The 20648-nt window shown below is 36.7% G+C and overlaps 1 protein-coding gene and 1 long non-coding RNA gene across 5 annotated transcripts in view; one reads left to right on the forward strand and one right to left on the reverse strand.

Annotated features, from left to right (window-relative positions):
• The window catches only part of LOC149100974 (melanocyte-stimulating hormone receptor-like), a 30295-nt gene extending 10273 nt beyond the window's left edge, over window positions 1–20022 (forward strand). The window contains exons 1-3 of one of the 4 annotated variants that reach the window (XM_089276197.1): window positions 7588–7778; window positions 7960–8014; window positions 18062–20022. In XM_089276197.1, coding sequence (XP_089132323.1) covers window positions 18181–19104 — 924 coding nt within the window. In that variant the 5' untranslated portion in view covers window positions 7588–7778; window positions 7960–8014; window positions 18062–18180 and the 3' untranslated portion in view covers window positions 19105–20022. Of the gene's footprint in view, window positions 1–4010; window positions 7779–7959; window positions 8846–13105; window positions 13226–13976; window positions 14315–18061 lie in introns of those variants that run through there. The other 3 variants (XM_089276198.1, XM_089276196.1, XR_016203080.1) reach the window with 3 other exon arrangements.
• On the reverse strand, window positions 8941–12961 carry LOC149100976 (uncharacterized). The gene is made up of 2 exons (XR_016203088.1): window positions 12828–12961; window positions 8941–12333 (listed from the first exon to the last, which is right to left on the reverse strand). It is a non-coding gene; the product is annotated as an uncharacterized LOC149100976 (long non-coding RNA).
• Window positions 20023–20648: the final 626 nt, after the last annotated feature.

The following is a 20648-nucleotide window of genomic DNA, read 5'->3' on the forward strand; positions in this document are numbered from 1 at the left end:
AAAGACACTTACAGTGTGATCTATGGTCTCAGGCGTGCGGTTTGTAGTGAGGTTTGTAGCCGGCGCGAAGAACGAATGGATAAAAAGGCGAGGCGATTTCGTTCGACCCCACAAACCGAGAGCTAAGACCAGGCTAGATCATAAGATGGGAAAAAAAAATCATTAAAATTAAGCGTACTTTTCTGTCGCAGTTAAGCGGCTGAGAGGTCATTGCAAGGGATTTGGTTCATTTTAATTGCCCATTAGAGCAGTTGATTTATCGAATTGTCAACATTTAAGACTCTTTGAAAAGTATTCTATAAAATAAGAACCTGTGTCAAATGTTAGACTTAAAAGGGGGGTCTAAATGGAAATCGTAGACTGACAGGTCCTTAAAAACGAGGGGTTGTAACATGCGAGTTTTACTGTATCAGGAAAGAATTACAAGTCCGCACCACTTGAAAAAAAACTGGGAATAAACTACACCAAATAACTTAACATGATCACCCACAGTAAACCAAGCTTAAGTTACACAAAATGACTGCTTTCGATTGCAATATTTGGTAATTTCCAAGATCTAATTACCTGGGAAGCACCAACACTTCCTCGTCAAGTTTTTCACTGATTGTCTCACTTCCCGCATCTTCCAGCAGTACAAAAGTGGTTAAACACACTCCAGTGAAAAGAGATTGACTGTTTATATACCATATGGAAGATAACAAACGAATAACCTCGGTTGCACCCACAATGCATTGGACACTGTCTTTCTGTAGCGTGCTACATTGATTGGAATTCCTTCCCTGGCTAATTGCTTCTGCTGATTCTGTACATGTCCAGCAGTGCGGTGATTGCGAAGCTTGAGGTAAATTTTCGTGTAACAGACTGTCGAGGTAATCACACAGTTAAGTTAAAGTACAGCTGAAAGAAATAGTAACACGTAACCTGTAGAAGTATGATGACAATCCAGTGGCTTTAGCGAAAAGCCAAGAGGTACCAATAAAAACGCGTACGCGTACCAATAAAAACGCAAAGTCACGACATTTGTGAATCTTATTCCCACAGTCAGAGCAAGTAACCTGTCTACACTTATTGCAGTTTGCAGAGACCGGCACTTAGCAAAAACCTGCACCTGTTACACGAAGCAGGAACCCTGAATTACTAAGGGTGTAATAACGTACAATGTAAAGAGTCTGCTGGCCATGGAGGCATTAAGGTGGAATAAATGTAGAGAGGTCTCACACAGAGGTCGGTGTTCCTGAGAGATTGACTCAGACGTTTTGACGGCGAATGAAGAGACGACACCTTTTGAAGAGCAACAATCACAACACAATCGAAACATTTCCCAGAAATACAGTTATTGATGTAAGAATATTAAATGCTAAACGAGATATCTGTCGATGAAATTCATTTATTCGCTGTCTGCAGAGTGACTCTTCAATCCTGGTGTGGGTTTCGTCTTCACCTATCATATGTTGGTCATTTTCGTCGTAACAATTGTCCGCTTGTCGAGATCTATCAGAAAGGTAAAATCTGTCTAGAATCTAATTGGTTTAATTATGAGGGCTACAGTATTTAAATTAGCTGAGAATAGCCTTCAAATTCGCATAACATTGCATTGCAATGTAAGCCAGCATAGATGCGAGGCAATTTCGGGTAATTTTGTTGTTTCTGCTCAAAATTGCCTCGCATCCACAAGCACGTTGGATTACATTGCATCGCAAATGAGAAAGCAGAAAGTTGATCATGAAAAGGGCTATTTTACAGAGTAATTACTTCAATTAAGTTTTTCCAGTTAAGATTAAGGCGTGTTTAAGCACATCACTCTACTCCAAAAAAAGTAAAAGGTAAAGTCTGCATACAAGCCAAGTGGCCCATCACGCCGGCGCCTATTTCCTGTTTCCATCATAGCATGAAACGACCAAAAGTATTTCGTTATATAGGCTGCAAAAGACAAGATCCTTCGTGTACCAGCAACATTTTCGTTTGCGGTCTCTTGCATCATTATATTTTATATAATAATACCTTTTCTTTCGCATATCATGTTGTAAAACGTTCCATCTCCTTGAAAAATGAACTTTGCTTTAAAGCATGCTGCTCACGTCAAGGTGTCAGGTGCGGGAAAATTAGTACAACAACAATTTGTGGAACTAATGGCTTTAGGCTGTACTTATCGGAAGAAAATTCATATTGTTTAAACGGTATAGTCTTTGAACATTCCTTCTTTTAGCTGGGTTTAATTCGATTCATTCAAGTCAATAAAGTTTGAAATTAGAAGCAGATATATCTATTTACAATTTTCGTTTATTCTTTTTTTGCGTTCTAGTTATGGTCATTAAGAGCAGAATTCCAATTTCCATCAAATTTAAGGCACACTATACTTTCTGCCTTGATAGGTTTTCCTCCCTATTTTCCTGTCCACTAGGCATTCGGCACTTCATGTTATATTTACTAGACCACTAATGTATACATCTCTTATACTCATCTCAATATTCTTTGAAATGGGTGGAACTGATTCATTTGAAACAAAACCTTTGCCAATTTTCTTCATATTGGGACCATTTTAACAAATTCAAGAAAGGCAATTACAAACAAACGATAACGGACCTCTTAGAATCTATAACTATTATGGCCTGTTTAGTCATGCAGAGTCATGATTATAGACTGAACAGTAAACGACGATACCGACAACCAGTTCCTTTTTCAACAAAATAATGCACTGGGGGGAATATATTTAAACAGAAGATAAACGACCACTTAGTGTCTATTTACGCTGAAGAGACAAACAGCTGAAGCGTATCGTTTTATCATCGGGATCTCAATATTTGCTATTGAGTCTCTGTTGAGTCTTCTCCCGGGATTCTTATTTTTGAGATCGGCAGAAATGATTCCCCGAGGTAGTTGCTGGGAAGGTGCAACACTTCATGGATTACCTGCAGTCTTTTGAACCTTCGATAGCTGTGGGTGTTTGCAAAGTCATTCCATGGCATGCCTTACGGGTGTACCATAGCAAAAAATTAAAGCGAGGGCTGGCACTTTTAATAAGATGACTGATGGTCTCATTTGTTTGACACTGTAATATATATGCATCATATTTAAAACTCTAACAATACCTTCACATGAATTCAATTCTTATTTCACCCCTGATTGTAATGTGTTAATAGAATATAACTTAAAAATAAAAATAAAACATGTTTTGGCAATTGAAATTATATCACTAACTATAAACGGTCATTGCAACCTTAAGCTTGCCAAAAATTAAACAAGGAATATAACATGACATTTGTAAGAAGTTGCTTTCATCTGAAGTTGAAACACCTTTTCGATACAACACGATATTGCTTATGTACTTCTCTCGTACAGCTTTTTTTGTTAGGTTCACGGTAAGTTTTATTTCGCCTAAAAATTCTCGAACACGCATTTTATGTCGATTACAAGGGCACGGTATTCAAAGAGTATTTAGTTTACTGGAAAAGCTAAAAAGTGACACGGAAATGCCAGAGAATAGGAGGCAACGTATTCCTCTGATCGCATCTTTTGATCATAGGAATCGAACCCCAAAGACGATGAGTCGGAATGTCACCGAAAGCGTGGATTAATTTTACTTCTCTTTTCTTTTATTCCCACGCGTACGGAAATGGCTTCCCGTTCAAATGGCCTTGGCTTGTTATATCCAAATACATTGGGTTCTTAGCCACAGATTATCTCTAGATCTAGAGCTCGACCTGTTGATTTCGCTTTGTCTCCAGCATGTTTTTGCTTTTTGTTAAATCAAATTTTGAAATCACTGGTTATCCTTGCAATCTGATTGGCTCTCGGCGGTGCGATTTATTCGCGAATCACTATTTTTCTGCAAATCGCATCTTTTTCTCAGCCAATGACAAAGGGACAGATTTCAAGGTTAGTTTAAGTTTAAAGTAACCAATAAAATTTCTGGAAAACGAAAGGCAAAAAGCCATTGTGTGGCGAATTTTTCAACTATTATTGCCAAAACTTTAAACTTAATGTTGTTGTTGTGGTTTTCAAATTTACAGTTTCTGAATGACGATTATGAGCTGGTTCAGGCTGCCGACGTACTTGAAGGGAAGTTCCCAACTTTCAGTGTCCATTTTGATGATTTTTTCCGAGTCAACACCTTCTCAAAATCCGTATGATACCGAGTCCAACAAGATATAAACAAGTGAAAACCACACAGCAACAAATGCAGAGCCATCTCAAGAAGATAGATGTTTCCAGGTCTTCGGTAGGTTCAACCGAAATAATACAAGCGCTCAAATCTGTCGCTGTGAATAAACATGTATAGTCAAAATACGCTTTGCTCCACAAAACAGTGAATGAACGAACGTCTTCCGAAGCTGGTGCCAGTCCCGCAATCTTGAAAATATCTTGAAACAAATGGCACCGCAAGAGCTTGACAAGGTCGTGAGTATTAAGTTCTATGCTGAGGTCACAAAAAGAAACGGAGATTGTAACGAGCTCGAATCCCTTAAAATCATGCAGAGTGCCACTGAACAGTATTTAAAAGAGAAGAACTTTCCACTGGGAACCGTGCACTCGAGGGAGTTTCACAACTCAAAAGAAATCCATCGCAGAACTACACAGGTTGCAAAGTCAACGAGAAGCCTCAGCCTCAACCACAGAAGGAAGGGAGGCCTTCCATCATTGATTCAGGCGACGAGAATTGAATTTTATGAATGAAGTAGACTGTTTTCGTCCTGAGAACTGCTTGTTCCCTTGTTATGCTCGAATCAATTTTCAGTCACATGACATCGTTTTGCATAATAAATGAGATGTAAAGGCGTTTCCGGCTCCGCTATTTTTAACAAACCGGTTACTGGAACAATACACCAAAAATCTAAAACTTAAGGCAATAGCATTTTGCGATTTCAACTGAAATGGATCTAATAAAGTGGCAATTGAACTGAGTGGAGTGCAATTTTGGTCTGAAATCGTACTTGTGATTTCAAATCGAACTCGCGCTGCGCGCTCGTTCGATTTTGAAATCAAGCGTATGATTTTAGATCAAATTGCACTCAATCCACTCAGCTCAATTACCATTATTTATCAAACTTATCGCTGACCACGATTATTTACTGCTGTAGTATCAATTAAGAATGTAAGAAAAACAGTGTACGATACGATCAGGCAGCTTGGGTGTTTGACGAGTAGAATGTGTCTTGGAAAGTAAAACACTTTGTTAACAACATGTAATTAATTCTGAAGAGCGGCATTATTCGATAGAATAGGGAATAACCTTGGTACACGTCTAACAACATAGTGACTACAAGTAAAGTATATAGAGTTCTGCTAAAGAAAAGATATGAAGCTACTTTCCCGCAATATAGTACATTACTGTCTTTTTTTGTAATAAGTATTTCTTTACACTTCTTCTAAGAACAATTTTTGTAATGTCGTATTGAACTGTGGGATTCAAAAGAAAGATAACAATTAAGGAACACGCTACTAACCTGTACTTTACTTTACTGAATAGACACATCGCTTCCTAGCCTGATAATTTAACCTGGGATCCCATTTAGCATACGTCGAAAAGAGAAAACAACCTATGCTTTGTTTCAGAAACAAAGAGCAACTTAGTTGAGCTGGGTTTACTGTTTCTAGTTTGGATCTCCACTCTCGGTCTACAATCGCACAGTCACAAAGTTTTGCTTTACTCTGCCTCTGAACACCTGCTGTGTCACTTGATCATAAGTGTACCGCCAGTTTTGGGTGAATTATGGGTTTGTGCGTCACACCAACGCAAATAAACCTTTATCTTCAGCTTGTTACGTACAATAAGTTGTGAATTTTCTAAGAAAAGCCCAGCTGAGATGTGTATTGTTCATATTTCAGTCTACGATGATTAGTCATTTAATCAGATATAATGATGGATGATAATGTGTCTCTAAGTGGCCCATTATCTTCTGTTGGAATATATTCCTCTTACATGAACAAGGTATCTATATCGTCGATTACTGGTCAGTGTGTGATCATGACTCTGCATGGCTTTGCATGAATAATCGATATCAGTAGTCACGATAGATTCTCAGAGGTCCATCAGAGTCGTTCTTGTGCTATCGCTTTTCTTGAATTTGTTAAAACGACCAAAAGGATTCGTTAAGGATATTGAGATGAGCAAGTGAATTATGCATTTGTGGTCCTGCAATTAAGTGTGGAATGCACTAGGGCCGAAACATGTCAAAGCAGAAGGTACTAGGTGCCTTGATTTTGATGCAAATTGCAATTCTGCTCTTAATGGCCTTAGCTAGAAGACAAATGAGGGGAAAAAATGAAAAAAAATTCAATTTAGCTAAAGCTTGTAATTGAACTTAACTTTGGAGGGCTTATCAAACAAAGAAAGTTTTCTTTTTATCACCACATCTTGAGTTATGAAATTATAATGAATTATTTTTCCTCAGCTTTGCTGCAAAACGAAGTACAACGACAACAAAACGCATTTATACTTGAGGTAGCTTGATCAAGGAGGAAAACGTTTGTAGTGCCTGAAGTTTGAGCTTGAATGAAATTATGTATCCGAATGGAAGTAGCGTTCTTCATATGTTTTTCTGATTCAATTAAATTTGAAATGTCTATTGACTTGAATGAATGACTGAGGTAAAAGAGGAAAAAAAGTTTATAAAGAATAGTTCGGACGCCAATGACCGACTGGAAATAACTGTTGATGTTTATTTTTTTAATCCTTTTTTTCTTTCTTTCTTTTTTTTTTTTCTTTTCATGTTATTAAATTCGAAATATCTATTCACTTAAATGAATGGGGTAAAAGTGGAAAGATCTCAAACGAAAATACCAATGACAAATAAACATAGAAAGAACTAATTAGTCTCCTCACAACAACACATTAAAAGAACAAAACAAAGGATTATAGTTAAATAACACTGCTTTGAAGCAAATTCTGTAAAGTCATATCACCATTTACTGCATGATAAATAGAAAAAAGGATGCATTGACGCTTCTTAACAGAAATGAATTATCAACCTGACAATGATGATATTGATCTAAAATCGCACCAGATAGATCCACGGAAATGTCGAACATTTCAACCTAAAGTAATCAGGTCCAGCAAGGGCCGGGAGTTGGATTTCCTGTTTTGGAAGCTTAAACGCTCTTTGTTCGTAGCTTTTATCAGAAACTCGGGACCTTGACACTGAAGACATCTTTTAAGTAATCAAAATAGACATAGGGGAAATGTTTTCCGTTCTTAAGAAATGCCGAGGAAAACTGGACTGCCTTATTCAAGAAATGCTATTTATTCGTGAACGGAAACCGAAGTAAAAAACGTAGTCAGACTCAATACGTGCAAGAGCATTTATTTAAACATATACCGCACGCACTGTCACGTCAAACATCATTGACAACGAAACACTTATTGTTGTAATGTACTCTATCCATTCACCTTTATTTGTATTTAATCTCGAAACTACAGCTTACACCTGTACTTGATAATGGAGTCACGGAAAGATGACTTCGAAACGACGTAGTTTTAGTCCTTTAATATTCATTATCAAATGTATTTCGAAATGTTCTGTTATCAAAATAGAGATATTGGTCAACATATTTGTTCAATTTTTTTGTTCACGGAAATAGAATTTCAAATTTGGCAATTAATCACACTTTAAGGTGACCGGAATCAACGTGTATAAATTGCAAGGCTTTCACGAACTGAAGCGTAGTCATAAGCAGCAGTTGTGAAGAGTTCATCAAAGTTGAGAAGACTGCATTTGCAGTGCTGAAAGCGGCCTCCAGAAGATCAGATAACTTTATCTAATTCGATCGCTTACATGTAGGTATGTAATTGAAAGAAAAGCAAATGAAAATGTAGGAAATTATAGACTGTTATTGTGGCCTACATCCTGAATCTGTTGGTAAGACTTATATATCAATGTTTCAGTTCTTCTACATGATTTTTTTTTTTGAAAAACATATTTAGTATGCTTTATTCTTCCTATTCTTAAAATTATTCCACAGCAGCTTGCAAGCTCAGTTAAAAAGCTTTGTTACATAACTGGATCAAGAAGAAAAGGTAAATACAGCTCATGAATAATGCATGGCAACTCACTAAAAGATTACATCTTCTGATATAATATAATACTGGACGACCTAGAGTCACTGAAAACGTGTAGCAGAAGGAAAATTATTTAGGCAAACATGAAGTTTGGGAAGAGAATGTTTTGCATCTTAATCCTAAGGTTACCGTAGACCTTCAGGAGAGTCTCTGACGAAATCTTTCGTACTCGCGTCGCTTTTGAAAAGAAGTGTGAAAAGAATATATCACTGTAAAGCCAATCAGATGTAGAATGAGAAAAAAAAGAAAAAAAGATTTTTGAAGATTTCATTTATTGATTAGCGCACGCAAGAGTTACCTGGATACGATGTACAAGCTGCGTCATGCCAATCTGCGGATGACCGACTACAAAAAGTGCGTGAGGCTTTTTCGATTTTCCTTTTGGTTAATGAAAAATATCTATATTGGATTAGATGAATATAATATTAGTTAACCGATCTTCGTGACATGAGAAGGCCTTAGAGAGGCCTGAAAAATCAAAAAACCCACACACTTTGGTGCATTGATAATCGAAGAACATTTTGGCCAACCTTGTTAAAAATCTACCCGAGTCTACATAAACCCAATTGAAAGGATGACCGGACGGCTGAAAAGGGTAAATTTAATGCCCAATATTTCGGTTAGACAGGACTAACCTTCTTCAGGGCCGGGGCTACACTGAAGCTAAGTAGATATGGATAAAACAGTTACAAAAGTTGAGATGATACTACAGGAAATATGTGACATGGTTCGTTGACAAAAAATAGGGAAAAAGGAAACGTGCACTAAAGCGAATGCATAAAAAATAAATAGATTAAATTTCGTCCGACCTGTTTAACCCAGAAGGTTTAAGGGTCTTGCTCTTGGAGATAAAAATACTTCTCTTGCCTCGCGAATAGCGTCAGTTTCATTTTTTTTTTTTTAGTCCCTATTTGAGTTGATGATTTCGAAAGGAACGAATTCTATGTTGTGCATACAGTGGGCAGGAAGGGTAAAGTGATCTGTAACGGCGGTGGGTTGGTCAATGTGTCGTTGTGTGATGGCTTTTTCGAGTGCGCGTCTGTGCTCACCAAATCTGTCGCTGAAACGACGTTTAGTCTCGTCTACCCTTACCAAACCAAACACTATTTTAAATGTATTTAAATACTATTTTTAAGAACTGTTTTTAACCTATTTTATGAAATAGATTAAAAACAGGGCGAAAAGTGTATTTTTAACGTAGTTTTCGACTGCTTTTAATGGTGTTTAAACCTGTTTAAAACACTATTGAAACAAAATTTGAAATGTATTTTGTAAAGCTTTTAAAAATATAGTTAAAATTCCAAAACTCGAAATCCTTTGCTAAGTTTAAAAATATAATTAAAATAGTCTGTAACTACTTTAAAAATCTCTCGAGGAACACAGCATTCGGAATAAAAACAGGACACAAATCGTTTTAAAAACAGCTTTTAATCTGCGAGACTATTTTAAAACTAGTTTAAATGACAATTTTAAAAGTATTCTATACAAAATAGGTTTAAAATAGGTGCAAAATTATATTTTTAACATATTTTTCGACTGATTTTAAAGGCGTTGAAACCTGTTTAAAACACTATTGAAATCCACTGTCTCAAAATATATTTCAATCGTACTGTACTTTAAACAGTTTAAAAATTAAAGTGGATCATATATGAAAAAAATATGTCAAGTACAATATAACTATATGAAAATAGCTTTAAAATAGTCTTGAAATGGCATACAGTAATATAGTATAAAACAGTGTAAAAATAGCACAAAATAGCATAAAAACAGTATGAAAATACAGTAAAAATAGTATAAAAATAGTACTAAAATAGCATCAACTAATGTGAAAATAGTTTTAAAATAGTGTCAAAACAGCATAACAATAGTGCTAAATAATCTTGAACTTACATGTAACTTTGCTCTAGCTGTGAACAACACATGACATGTTAGAAGTCAGTGTAGGGCAAACTCAAGCTTGATGGGGGTGCTTGGCTCTACTTCTTTCTTTACTTGTATAATAAATGCAGCTCTACGCTTACTGTATCTGTATATGAAAAGCTGTAATAACAGTTGAGGCTGCAATAATATATATTTTTTGTCTATAAAAGGCTAAAAGTTACTAAAATTTTAAAAACCAAAACATTTTTGAGTGCACGGTCATCATCAGTGCTACATATTTTCTTTGTTAAGAAGAATTGCAAACAATGTAAAGGAGTCAAAGGAACATGCATGTATCAATGCCAATTGAGAACTTGACGCTAAGGGTCAATTACTTAGTATAAAACATCTTCTATATCACTCATTTTAAGGCTAAATACAGGCTATTGACTTGTACCGGTATGCTATGTCTGCAGGGCTGTCATTAAGGGCTGTTAACCATAACACCTGTTACAGCTGAGTATGCTTGATTTTCCCTTGATGCTATGGGTGAAATTCCCCGCTGTTTAGAGAATTCACCCACAAAGTAACAAATTTGCTATGGGTGTGGAGAATAAGGCTACAGGTGACTAACAAATTAATGACAACCCTGGTCTGTACATGGGAAATATATACATTGTAATTAAACGTACATGCAGGACATGAAGTACATGCATCAATCACTTCTAATCAAGGGAACCCTTTGGCCAATTTAGAGGGTACAACTCATTATGTGTGACTTTTGTACATTTAGTAGGTGATGATCACGTCGTGCAAAGGTTTTGTTCATCTTTCGTCATTGAGCAATGTCTGAGGCTACAATTAAACCCTGCATCATTTATGTGGTCCATGTTACAGTTGCAAGCAAGTTGTAGGTTTGATTTTGAGTCATGGACTTGTCTTATGTACATGTACATGTACATGTACATGTGCATATAGCAATTAAAACTGTACTATCTTTTTGGGCCTACAGATATTCAGACTATGAGTAGTCCCGGCCTCTTTCGCGTAGTCTATTGTGTGTGATGCAAATGAAAACCGCAAGAAAAAATGTTGATTTTCTTTCGCATCATGCATGATGCATGGACTAAGGGCCTCTTCATATGAGCCCGGTAACTGGACACTGTGTTGCAAAAGCAAAGCTATTTTGCCTAAAAAGTTTCAGCCTGGTTACCCGGGCTGGAGTGTTCATATGGGAAAATTCTCATCCTGGTTACCGAGATCTTGGACGCAAAAATCGAGATCTCAGTTACCCGGCCAGCCTGGCTTCTCATACATATATGAACACATCAAAATTTTTATGAAAGAAAGAGTGGCGAGGCGAGATCTCAGAAACCGAGCTAGGCCGGTTGACCGGGCTCATATGAAGAGGCCCTAAGCCAAAGAGGGAATACTCGTAGTCTTAGCAAGCAGGGCAGGGAAAAACAAACATCCCATTGCCTGGGGCAAGTAAAGTTTGCTCTTGGGCAAGTGAAAACAGAAGTTTGGAGGTCTGGTAAGGTGGGCAAGTGAAATTAGCCTCAGTACATGTAATCTTGTGAATAATAATTTCCAATCAAAACCTATTTCAAAACTTAAGACTACAAGATGAGCAAAACAGTGAGTTGAAAGCATGGATTAATTTAAAATCCAAGCATACTTTGTATCTGACACAACAATATTATTGTGCCACTGTTAGTAGTTTCTTTCACCTAGTTTCATAGTACCAGTAAACTCATCTTGTTATAGTCTATCACTTACTATAGACAGCAACTAGTAAATGATGCAGTTGATAAGGCATGAACCTTGCGTGCCCATTGGGCATTAGTAATATTTTAGTGGAGCCAACTGAAAACTGAAATAGACTGGCCCACTGTGCAACTAGATTTCATTTTTTTTTTTCCCTGCCCTGGCAAGATGAAGCTTAAAAAACCAAAACCACTTGCAGTAAGTTATAGGGAACCCAAGCTGTCACAAGTCAAGGTCTTGTGCAATTTGAGGTAAAGTTTTACAAAAACTACAGTATTCCAACATGAAAGAATTAATTAATGCATACCATGTTCCTCTTAAAATAAACTTTGTAGCCGCAGTGTATGTAATATATAATCAATAATATTATTATTTACAAGTTAACAAAAATTATCTCATCAAGTTGTAAGGTTCATTCATTTCCAACAAGAAACAACTGTACTTTCACTGATGTGGCATGACTGTAGTAGCTACGTATAGCTTCCTTTCTAACCCTAACTTTAGTTATTTCCTCCTTTAAAAATTTACCAACGATTGCAGAATTGCAGCAATAACTTCGTAACCAGAAGGCAGTTGAAAGACCCCATCAGACTTGCAGAGACTTTGGCCCTAACAGGGCAGCACCACTCTCCATCTCCTGTTTCTCAAAGCTGAAAATAAAAACAAAATTATTTATTGCATTGTTTAATTATTGCAGGATTTAATATTTTTGCCTCCATGTATGTTTTGTTATCATGTTAAGTCTATAAAGTTGCCTTTCCACTTGAACAAAAACAAACTGTTTGATTCAACTTCCACAGTTCGCACTTTAATTTCCCTACGAAGAGATCGATCAGTTTATGCCATGTCAAGATAGTAAAATGATCACAATGGATGAGTAATTTACGGCTGCACAAAAATGGCATACACAGTTGTACATTGTAAACATGTAACTGCCATATAACTGATCATACATGTATATAAAACAGTACCTATAATTATGTAGACTGGACGAAGAACAATTCAAAATTCAGATCTATGTTTCATAGGCAATCATCTAATTCGATAAAACAGCTGATGTGGTTACAAATATGTTACATGTACTTATATGAACATGCATCTCTTCGAATGAAAGACACACCAAGACAGAAGATGGTCGGCTTACCTCCACGGCATTTCCTTGAGACATTACCAAGTTGAAGTCCATCGCAAAGGCAAATCATGGTCGCTGCACCCACGAGTCATATGATTCGGTTCGGTCCCTTAACTTTTCGTCCAGTAAAAGGTAAAAAACAACAACAAATGAACTGTTGCACTGGTTTTAAACGGCTGGAACGAAACCTTCGTTTTACACAACAATTTTGAAATGGAAACAAGTCACGTGGTCACTCGCATGATCTTTCACGCAATCACAGCTGACCAAAATGCTCGCATCAGAGTATTGCACCGGCGGGTCAGCGGAAAATCGACCGGAAAATCCGTTTGCGCCAAAAGTTACGACCGCCAACACGAAGCAAGAGGAGTGCTACATTGGATATAGTTATTAGCCCAGGATTTTTAACGGTACGTTATCTGTTTATTTTATCTGCTTAAACTCCATTTTTTTTGTTTACAACCCTCGAAACGTTTTCAAGCGTATTTTCAGGTATTTTACATTGAGACATACGCCAGTTAAGTTTCGCGGGTAATTCTTGGCGATTTCTTGTTTGAAAGATGCGCCAAATGTTCATTCATAAAAGAAGCTTTCTCTTAGATGTATGGCTTTGCTCCAGACGTCACTAATCGCGTACCAAATCGAAGGCTCGATTAAACGAACTTTATCGAAATCAATCGAACTTAATCGAACGATTGGGTTCGAACTCTCGAAGAACAAAATTGGGGCATTCGAATGAATCGAATCGCACTTTGTTGTCGTGCGAGAATGTGTTGTATACATGTTCATGTATTAACTAATTGCATGCTATAACACATGAAATCCAAGCTTGAATCAAGCCTACCATGAACAGAATCCTTGCATTTTGGCTGCGACGTTAGGTGTCACTCAACCTGTATTCGCCCTATTGTTTCTATCGTTAATTTTACTTTAATTATTTTCATTCTTCTATATTATGGTTCCTGTAATTACATTGTAGATTTCTTGACAAAAATGATATTCACACAAAGGGGCTCTGAAAATGGTTGAAGGGACTAGTGATAGGGACTTCTCCCCATGCACATGTTAGTTTTGACCTTCAGTGGGGGATAGACAAGCATTCAGTGTAGTTCAAATTCACCAAATTTTTGATTAGATGAATGCACTATATTTATGTGGCAGGTTGATATATATCCAAAAAATATGGCTAAGCACAACAAAGGTTCAGGAAGAAGAAATTACCTGGCAAGAAGAAGAAAAAATAATGAAAGACAAGAGGATGAAGTAATAAGAGAAGGATAAAAACACAGAAAACTAGCTGAAGTACTTCGTTCTTTGCAAGAAACTGAGGCAGATGAAACAAGTTGGGAAAGATTTGCGAAATCAGCGTGATTTACCACGAAGGCGTTTTTATGTGGTCCAATGAGGGTTCTTAATATTCTCTTTTGCTTGTAACATTTTCAAGAACAAGAGAAAATTTAACCATTTACAGAATAACCCACTAGGACATGAATGGATGGGTAAGTGGATAATGCAATTGATACATGTACATAATTAATCATGAAATGTTCCAAGTCCTGGTTCAGTAGTTGTTGTTCACAAGATCTTGAAGCTTGGGCTCTAATTTGCAAGATGGCACACAAGCAAATGCGCAAAGGCCTCTGGGTGCTCTGAAATGTTGTTGTTGACAACTGAAAAATAAATCTTTTTATCATTTGATGCATTTTTTTCTTCCTTTTCACTGGCCGAGAGCCCACCAAGTGACCTGTAAATAACTGCCTACAAATAATGGTCTGCTCATGCGTAGTACCGTCTAAATGTGTTTGCTGCAAATAATATTCTGCTCATGCATAATTGGAACCAAGCTCTCAGGTGAAATAATTTAAATGGCAGATCACTTCCCTGAGCTGTGATTGGGTGGTCACAGATCAATTATTTGTGTCAGCATTCAGTTTTGGCAAATAATCGATCTGCTTGCCACTGACAAATCATGATATTTTGCTCAACCTCATTCAATAATAATTATTATTCACAGTTATTGTGAATTTGATACATATATTTGTTTGGTTTTGAAACCAAACGAACTGGCGCTTTTTGCCAGCTTGCTGTGATGTTAGTAGTGAATGCCTCTTGTTAACAGATCAGAGCACAGACTCTTATAATATTAGCCTGGTCACAGCATCTGTCATTGAAACCAAGCAGTAAATTCAACGTAAGTCTGCTCATAACAGACTGGAACAACAACTTTTATCATTAAAAACTATTTAGACAAAAAAAGAAAATGGATTTCCTACATTGTTAACAATAATGACTAAACTGTTGTACAAATACTGTATTAGTTCAAACCACTTTTGACCTCAAAATTAAATGACTGTAAAATCTGGAAAACTGTAACTGCTCATATGGGAAACAAGAAAAAAAGAATTGTTTGAAAGAACAAAAAAAAAAAGGAATTTGGTTGTGAGATCTTGATTTTGGTGTACTTTGTGAGTGACAGCACTTTTGCAAGATCTTGAAGCATGTATGCCATGATGAGTGACCACAATAGGTAACTGGCTGATTACTACAAGCAATTTTCTTTTTCATATTCAGTGGTTGTCATTTCTTGTGATTTGTTTTGAGACCTTCCACATGCACACTGTGAGTGGGACACTCTTTGTCAAAATTATGTAAATTATGTAATCTTGAAGCATGTACATGATGACTGACCACAATCAATAATTGGCCAATTACTGCAAGCAAGTTACATGTACATGTACCTTGAAATTTTCATTTTAATATTGAGTAGATGTGATTTTTTGTGATTTGATTGTGAGATCTTAATTCTGGTCTACTTTGTGAGTGATGGCATGTTTTGCCATTAGGGGTGGCCCCAACCAATAATAAGTAATGTCAACCAATTACTTGGATCAATTTTCCTTGAGTTATTAGTTGTTGCTTTCAGAAATTTGATTGCTTCTGGTAAATTTTTACAGTGATGACACTTTTGCCAAGACTTGTATATTGTACATGTCCATGCAGACATCGAAGAGCTTGAATTGCTTTCAAAATTACTTCTCCCGCCACCCTTTTGAAACATTGCGTGGTTATTTTTCTTGTATTCCTGCTGTACAGTTCAGGTTGATAACAGTAGGCGAAAAAGTTCCACTCGATAGCTTGTGCTAGCCCAGTGTGGTACATATAATATAGAACTCACCTGCTGTTTTCTAGATAAAATGTAAACTAAACCTACTACAGTTGAGAACCATTGTGTTTAAAGGTTTTGTATGTAAAGCTTGAGTGAAAAGAAACTACAAGCAGTTTTCAAAAAGGGGATGCAAATTATGTTGATTGCATTATAAATTTCCAGTGGGCTAGATTTAGAAATAGTGCAAAAATGGTGTATTTAAAATCTGTTGTTAAGGTAGACATTGCTGTCATTATTTAAAACTACTATTTAAATAGTGTACTCACCTGATTAAAACTTAAAATATGTTTAAAACAGACTGTTTTGGTTGTATTTTAAAGCTTAATATGAATTGCTATCTCAAATAGGTTTTTAACTTCCTATTTAAAACATATTTTATGCTCTTGACATGTCAACTACATTTTAAATACCCTATTTAAAGAGTATTTTAACACTGAAAATTTGTAAAATACTTTTTAAACCTACAACCATTGCCAATATAACTTTCAAAACAGGGTTTAACTAGAATTTTTAAACTGTTTGAACGAAACTTTTGTAGCCATAGTATTAAAATAGATTTTAAATCCCCTATTTAAACCCTGTTTTGAGCTCAAACTACGTTAAAAACAGAGTGAAAATCATTCCCAGGTCATGAAATAGGTTCTAACTATACTTGAAATACATTACAAACAAGAAGCAAAATTTTGAATTTTGTACAAAATACCACAAAAATACCCTATAGTGACTTCAAAATACTCTTTAAATCATCAAAATACATTCAAAACAGTTTAAAATCAGTTTAAAAATACAGCTGGTTTGGTAAGGGTATGTACTGAGCATTGCATTTGTTGCCCTGTATCATATAGACGAGATTAGAAGAAGAGCAGGAGATGTGATTTTGTATACGTCTTTGTTCGTTGGTAGAGAAAAAAGTATGAGACGTAGTTCCCTCTGTAAAATCTGTATACCCTATTAATTCGCTTGAGGCAAAAAGGTGGAGGATCCGACTACGAAACTAGCAACCAAAATCGATCAACCACCCATCCGAAACAAAACTTGGAAACTGCTATAAACTTACTAAGGTGAGTTTTTACTGGAGTACCATACTTACAACCTTTTTGGAGGCCACAGGTTGGTCGAAGAATGAGCCTTTGAATTGTTGCTGGTGGTGAGTTCCTTCTTAAGTTGTTGCTTTCATGGAACGATCCTTCGTCTTTCCTCGTTTTCTTCGGCACGAGTTTCTTACCAGCTGTTATCCAAATTGTCTTCTGTCTTAATAATGAACTCAGAGCAATCTCTTTTTGCAGACATCTTCTCCATAATTAACTGATCTTTCTTTTAAACGAAAAAGCAGTTGTAATTCTTTCAATGTGAACAATGTAATTGAAATTCCAATGTGTATTTATTGACGGAAAATCCACAGGGGGTCTCATATTTTTAAATTTGGATTATAACACCATGAGCTAATTATTAAATCTTCTCCAAAATTGATTTCTTTTTTCTAGATTTCTCGCGATCATTTAACAATTTAAAGTAATCTTTTACCAGACTTTAAATCAATCTTTTAGCTATGCAATGAGCGAAGGAAAAAAAAATACAACATTTGTCCCTTGAATGTCGACGTCTACAGTAATCTTTACCGGGAAACAACTGTAGTAATTTCTCAGTAAACTTCTTCTCCAACGAAAATGACTCAGACAAGCAAACTACTTAAAATCAGATTCTGCCGTTCTGAGAGATTCTCACTGATCAATTTTTCGGATGAAAATTGCAAAGGCAGCCGATGACGGAAAGCTCAGCGGATTTATAGAAACTAAATAGTTAAAGAATAGTTTATGGCTTGTATAGTAAAATTATTCGCCTTTTTTTCAACACTAGCATATTGCTGTATGTGAGTCCACGCTCTATCACACAGAAGTGAGGTGTAAGTAAGATGCAAATGTCCGAGCCGGACATTTGTATCTCACTTGCAAATGTTACAATGACATATCTGCATCTTACAATCAGATGCCGTTGTTAACACCAAAGGCATCTCATTGTTAGTTGTCTAGGAGAGATATTTCTGTAGTTAACTAAAAAGTATGTACGTTCTCTTTTTCAGGAAATCAGAAGAAACTGTGTCGTCTGATGTAGGAGTCCTCACCTGACGCAAGAATTCTCGCCCCGGAAATGAGAGAATTTTGTTAACACAGAGAGGAGGAAATCTTATGGAGACAAAACATGATGAATTCTACTGAAATTGGAAAATGCACCACAATTCAAGAGCTCTGTTGCTTGGCAAGCCTTAAGGAGCCACATCGAACAATTACTTCAGCATTAAATATTCTCCTTTCCACCATTGCTTTAATGGGGAATGTTCTGATTTTTGTTGCCCTTCAAAAGGTTTCTTCCCTTCATCCGCCATCAAAACTTCTGTTAGGTTGCCTGGCGACCACTGATCTCTGCGTGGGCCTAATTTCACAGCCTCTCTTTGTAACCTTTATTTTGGCACCAGAACATTCCAAACTTTGCTACTATACTAGCATATCTTCAAATACATTAGGGTACATTTTCTGTGGGGTGTCATTTCTAATAATAACGGCAATAAGTGTAGATAGGCTTCTCGCCCTGATGTTGGGGTTAAGATACAGGCAAGTGGTAACTTTGAGGCGAGTATGGGTCCTAGTATTCTTATTTTGGATTTTTACCACTGTCTTTTCAGTCACAGTGCTCTACGAGCGTCGCATGGCTGAAATGATTCTTTCCGTAATAATGCCATCATGTCTATTAACCTCCATATTTTGCTACTCGAAGATTTATCTTACCCTTCACCGTCGCCAAGCTCAGGTCAAGATTAGTACGTCCCAAGGACAACCAAATGAAGCACGAATTCCACTGAATATAGTACGATACAGAAAGACCGTCTCCAGTGCTTTGTGGATACAAATGACTCTACTTGCCTGTTATCTGCCTCTTGGTATTGTAACAGGTTTACGTGGCGTGCTTGGATCACACTCGCCATCTTTTCACCAAGCTCATGCTGTAGCGATTACCCTTCTTTTGTTGAACTCCACTTTGAATCCATTCCTGTACTGTTGGAAAATAAGAGACGTGAGGCGAGGAGTGAAGGACACCATCAAGAAGTTGAACTGTTTCACGGGTTAGCTTTCTTGATCGCTGATTACCATCAAGACTCATTTATCTGTCAAGCAAACACTTCATACGGGTCGGAACAAGCATTTTTCTGACTGACACCAAAAATGCTCTAAATACAGCTATCAGTTACAGGTTAACCCTGGAGGTAGAAATCGAGACAAAAGAGAAAAGTCAATAAACACTTTTCAGAATAGCATAACTTAACCAGAAAAGGGTGGGAGGGAGGTAATCTAACCCCTCTAACTGCGGTCCGGGTGAGGGTATGAGTTAGCATGTACCTACGAGAGTAAACCCCTTGCCTGTGCTTATTTTAAACTTTTCTGACTCAAAGAACATTCACAATATAGTGGTTAAGCTTTTCTTACTCTTTTTAAAAAGTAGCGAAAAACGTTCTACGAGATCTTGGAATTGCCCAGAAATTGTACCATGTAAATGTTAAGTTTATTATATGCAACTAAAATACAGTTATCATCGGTGCTTTTTCTCCAAACATTTATTTAGAATTCCGGCTTTATATATTTATACATGAACAAGCACTTATCCTTGAAAATTGTTCTCTTTCGCTATTAATTAAAACGTGGGTTAATTTCTTTTTTGCATCGATGTTTTGAATATATTCCATTATTCAGCCACTTTAAAATGAGGGCTCTATAATCTATAAATGACTGTTGTAAGCTTTGTTTTCCATTTTAATCTCATTTTTTATCCCACAAACAGTACATTGTGCCTGATCACGGATGTTTCTTCTGTGGGTCTCTTGTTTCTTCTGATTGAACAAATAGAGCATATTTTATATGACTTTACCGAACCCATAACGCTACAATGGTCAACCGATAGATAAGCAAAAGCACCCACATAATTACTTTAATCTGCCAATTATTATAATTTTTCTATTGTTTCTAAAGAAAATTTAAACATTTTACGATGCACTACGTTTAAATGATTATAAATTAGTTCACTCGAAACGATTATACGAAAGTTCTTTTCCATTGGTCAACTCATCCTCTCTGTAAAGGGAGAATTAACAGGAGATTTGACGAGCGAACTCAATGTTAGCTAATGTTTTCTTATGCAGTCACAATGGCGGTACGAGAATGGAAACAATAATCTCCCCAAAGATGCAAAACATCCAATAACCTTCATATTTTAATTTTGAAGAACTTTTTTTTTTATTATTTCGCTGTTGACCATAAGATCTCGCAATAGTTGTTTGTTCATCTTGGCAAAAGTTACCGACTCATTCATACATGTCCGTGATAAACAGAGAATTTTCCATGGCAACTTCACGTCCCGATATGGGATAATAAACAAAAGTAGTATAGGGGGAGTCACACAAATACCGTTTCGCAGAGGGAGCTTTACTTCACCTTATCGCAGCCCCCACCGTCAAGTCCGGCCCTCACATGCTCGGGCCGGTTGAACCTGAGGGCTGCGAAACGGTGAAATTCAGCTCCCTCTTTGAAACAGTATTTGTGTGACTCCCCCTATACTACTTACAACAAAGGAGGACCCCATATTAGAAACAAGCGAGCCCGCTGTTATACCGCCTGAGC

This window comes from Orbicella faveolata, unplaced genomic scaffold (assembly GCF_042242905.1).
Source record: "Orbicella faveolata isolate gen_17 unplaced genomic scaffold, um_ofav_v1 contig_4, whole genome shotgun sequence".
NCBI lineage: Eukaryota > Metazoa > Cnidaria > Anthozoa > Scleractinia > Merulinidae > Orbicella > Orbicella faveolata.